At 43.1% G+C, this 5,000-nt stretch overlaps 1 protein-coding gene across 1 annotated transcript in view; it reads left to right on the top strand.

The window, feature by feature from the left end:
- The window catches only part of slc30a6 (solute carrier family 30 member 6), a 78,286-nt gene that overhangs the window by 49,191 nt on the left and 24,095 nt on the right, over positions 1 to 5,000 (top strand). Inside the window, exon 8 of the mRNA XM_030071255.1 lies at positions 538 to 573. Coding sequence (XP_029927115.1) covers positions 538 to 573 — 36 coding nt within the window. The remainder of the gene's footprint in view (positions 1 to 537; positions 574 to 5,000) is intronic.

Genomic DNA, 5,000 nt, shown 5'->3' on the forward strand with positions numbered 1-5,000 from the left:
TGAATATAAGTCTGTCTCACTGTTGTCCTCACTTCAACTCCCCCAAACACACACACACACACACACACACACACACACACACACACACACACACACACAGAGTAGGATTGACATGTCACACAGTGCTGTGCATGTCACAAACGGTTTAGTGGGTCAGCAGCACAGAGGGCAGTGTGTGTGTGTGTGGCTTTTTTGTTTATGTGCTAACCTGTGTTTGGGAGTTCATATGGTGTGTGTGTGTGTGTGTGTGTGTGTGTGCTGATAATGTATTTCCTGTTTTTCTCTTGTTTGTTCTCTTCCTGTCTCCTTTTATTCAATTCTTTGTCCTGATTGCACTCTCTCTCTCTCTCTCTCTCTCTCTCTCTCTCTCTCTCTCTCTCTCTCTCTCTCTCTCTCTCTCTCTCTCTCTCTCTCTCTCTCTCTCTCTCTCTCTCTCTCTCTCACACACACACACACACACACACACACACACACACACACCACTCAGTAGTCCCACCTGACCAGTGTTGTTGACTGTGTGTGTTTCTGTTTTGTTAGTGTGGAGCGCTTCATGGAGCAGCCTGAGGTCCACACGTAAGTATTACCAACACACACACACACACACACACACACACACACACACTGCCAGCTGTTGTCAGAACAGAACATCCCAAACATTCGGCTCAGTCAGTCTGTTAACTAGACACAGAGACAGACAGACAGGCAGTTAATAGAAATTCATTTAAACTGTTAGGACACAATATTGTTTGACCTCAAATAAAACACAGAGGTAAAGTTGTGATCGTCTCAAGGAAAGTCTTTTCTTTTCTAAGTGGAAGGCTTGAAGGATTTCCTCTGTGCAGTTACAGTGAGAGGGAGAGGAGGCGTTCTTCCTCCTCAGTAAAATCAAGCGTCTGTCCAGGGGTGTAGTGCCTGCCGTCAGGGCACCAGCTGCAGCTGAAGGTTCAGTTTCTGGGAAGGAGCCGGAGACGGCTGCAGAGCTCCTCCACAGCCCTGAAGCTGCTGCATCCCTCAGAGCAGGACAAGAGCAGAACCTGTGCAGCAACACTGCAGGCACATGGGAATGAATCCTTGTTTGTATTATTGCCTAAATACTTTTTTTTATTATTATTTTGAACATGAACAAATAAATAAACATAGAACAAAATAAAGACATGAAGAAAAAGTAAACAGAAAAAGCAAACAACAACCAAAGAGCCAAATAAATTTGTCATTTGCATGTTCAAAAGGGAGTGGGAGGAAGTCCCACCCCTTCACCTTACACTATTAATCAATAATTAACCTGCTTCCAAATTAGAATAAGAATAAGAATAACAATAATAATAATATAATAATCACAACATAAACAAAACAAACCAAATACTAATAATATTATAAAAATAATAATACTCAAGAGAAGAAAGAAAAAATAAATACATAAAAAAGAGGGGAAAAAAAACAAAAACCAAAAAAGAAGCTGTCAACCGTCAGCACTGTTTTATACAGTTTCATCTTCATACCTTTCAAAAATCATATTTTTATGCTTTTTTAAAAACTGCTCTGTGTTTGGACATTGTTTGAGTTCGTCATGCAGACTGTTCCAGATGTTTACCCCATAAACACACACACAAGCTTTCCTGGTAGTTCTCACTTTTACGCTCTTAAAATAAATAATAATAGGCATTAATCATAATAATTAATGAAACTGCATCCTAATGGTCATGAGGTCAGTGAGAACATCACAGATAATATTCAGGAAGCGGCTGAAGCAAAACACCGATCACTAAAGAAGAAGGGAGTTTTTGAAATAACGATGTGTGTGTGACTGAACTTGGTGTAAATATGTGGTCGATAAAGGGCTCGTTTATGGATTAAAGATCATAGATGAAAGCTTTCTGAGTCGGAGCGTTAATTACAACGAGAGTTAACCAGTCAGGCCACACACACACACACACACACACACACACACACACACACACACACACACACACACAGAGACACACAGTGAGGCAGCTAGTCTGTTAACAGGCAAAGTGGCAGTCAGTCAGCTAGAATTACACAGACAGACAGACAGACAGAGAAACACACAGACAGACAGACAGACAGAGAAACACACAGACAGACGGTCAGTCAGACAGACAGAGACAGAAACAGACAGAAACAGACAGACAGACAGACAGGTTTCTCAGTCATTCAGTCAGGATTTCACTCAGACAGCCCGAGTACAGTCTCTCTCTCTCTCACTGCTGTCTTGCCTCTCTCGCCCACTGCAGTGGAATTGTCTTGGTACTGGCAAATCAGTTTGGCAGCCCCGCCACCCCCATACACACACACACACACACACACACACACATACACACACACACACACACACAAAATCATTATTTCTCTCTACTTCATTATCCTTCTCTGTCATTCTTGCTCTACTTCCTACTATCCAAATGCCCCCCCCCCCTCGCCCACACCCCTCTCGCTCCCCCGTCCCACCCTCTCTCTCTCTCTCTCTCTCTCTCTCCCCCTCTCTCCCCGCCCTCCTTCTCTCTCCCTCCCTCTCTCCCTCTCTCTCTCTCTCTCTCTCTCTCTCTCTCTCTCTCCTCTCCATTATAAAACACAGATTAGCAATGGCTTTTAAAACCCAAAACACAGCGAGACTTAAACCTGTCTCCAGTGAAGAGATTACCTACCCCGCCACACACACACACACACACACACACACACACACAGACAAACACACACACACACACACACACACACACACACACACACACACACACACACACACACACACACCGTCTCTCTCTTCGATTGGATGTGATTGGACGGGGCGGGAAAATAACCGGAGGGACAGGTGTCTGTCTGCCAAGGTAGAGAGTGACAAAGTGAGACAGAGAGACAGACTCTCGCTCTCTGTCTGTCTCTCTGTCTCTCTCTCTCTCTCTCTCTCTCATTGTGGCTCGCCCTCGGGCCAGCCACTCGCCTCCTGCTGATTGTTTTCAGCACATTTTAGGCTCTTAAAGGGATTTGACCCCTGGTGATAGAGTCTCTTAAAGGGATTGTCTGTGTGATTAGCGTGTTGAGGAGTCTGTTTGGTTGTGGTGGTGGGGGTGGGGGTGGGGGGGTCTTTAAAGCCAGAGGTCCATGTTACACTCATCTTTGTTGCAGAAAGGTTTGATATCTTGGGAGGACTGGGAAGATCAATTTACATAATTTCCAACCTGTCTCATGCTTTTATTGCACTAATTTACATCTGCAACTAATGATAATTATCAGTCCACAGTGACATCTTCAGATCTCTTCCTTAGTCTGCCCAGCAGTCAAAAAAAAAATCCCAAGGTATTAATTGAAGACAGATACGAGCAGAGAAAAGGAAAACATTCTCAGACTGTGTCAAGCTTTTTGACTTGATCTGTGGCTAAAACCATTCACTGATTATCAAAATGTGGATCAAGTTTCTTTTGATTGACCAGTGATTCAGTTGACAAATCGTTTCAGAACTCCATTAGATGGTTCGATAATATAAATCTGGTGAGAAAACAAGAGAATCATTCTGGATTCATAATTTTAAAAGCCTCTTTCCTAATGGCATAAACATTAGCTGGTATTTAAGGCCTCTCTTTAGATACTTAGTGACTTTGTGGATCTGTATATCATTTTATTCACAACTTTAAGTGTAGTGTAGGAAAGGGTTGAAGTGCAGTACAGTCACTCCAGCGTCAGCACAGGTGTGTTAAATCCCCTCCGTGTGTGTAACGTGTTTTAAATGAATCTGTGGCGGCTGGAGGCTTCGACCAGCCGACGCTCTGACCATCAGCTGAGTGTCTGTTTGCGCCCCGGCGTCCTGAAGTCTGACCTCAGCTTCACAGCGGGGTAACCGTGCTGCCGGAGCTGCAGCGCTACACACACACACACACACACACACACACACTTTGAGCAGAGCGAGTCTCGGTGTGTTTACCAAGCTGCTGCAGGATTTAACAGACTTTACAAAAAAGGATTATTGTCACAGAGCGATGCTGAACTGTGGTGGATTCTCTGAGTTGCAGTTTGTTTCTGTTGGGATTCGCAGGGCAGCAGTGATGATAAAAAATACACCACTACTGGTACCAGTACAGCAGCTTCAGTGCTTTGCATTGTAGCTTACAAAATCTTTAGAGTTTTTTTCCATTTATAATTGCAGCTGTGGAGTCATGCTGTTGTTTCTACTGCTACTTTTACTAGGACTACTGCGGTAGCTACTACCACAACTACTACTAGTTAAGAGTTTCATGATATTAGAATTTCTGACTTTCTGACTTTGATGCAGTACCCAGGAAAAGATCAATACTCAATACCATTTTCAATACCACAGGGAAAAATGGATGAATTATATATGTATTGATAATTTAATGTAGAGGAGTTGTGTGTTATCAAGCACAACAGCACCTTCCTCTGTTTACTAGTGAGTAGTGTTTTTCCAGTTACTGCAGTTACTGACACCATTGGAAAGCGGTGTTGGTACTGTTTCAGTTTTTTGTATCAGTATTTACAAGGGCTGGATACTGAGCGTAGATACTTTGAGTCAGTACTATCAAGTATCATAAAATACCATGCTACCAAATTTGGTAATGAGGGAATTTTTGATACCTGTGGAGTAAATCCCATCAGCGTCAGTGAGCCAGTAAGCACGCAGCATGCTTCCACCAAGATCTAATAAAGCTGCTGATTGGCTGTGTGACGTTACACGCTGCAGAGGCACGCAGGACAAACACAGCATCACACGCAGAGGCGTCATAAAATTGATTTTACAATGAGATTTAATACACTTGGTATCACAGAAAGTATCGTTCAGGACCTGGTGTCAAAGTCAAGGTAACGGCATTGGTATTGAACTTGTCTGAATGATACCCAGCCGTAATATTTACCAAAGTATCAATACTTTTGACAAACCTGCTACTACAGCTGGTACTATTACACTGTTGCTACTTCTGCTACTGTTACTTTTGGTGGTACTGCTACAAATACTACTACTACTACTGTTGCTA

This window comes from Myripristis murdjan, chromosome 15 (assembly GCF_902150065.1).
Source record: "Myripristis murdjan chromosome 15, fMyrMur1.1, whole genome shotgun sequence".
Classification (NCBI taxonomy): domain Eukaryota; kingdom Metazoa; phylum Chordata; class Actinopteri; order Holocentriformes; family Holocentridae; genus Myripristis; species Myripristis murdjan.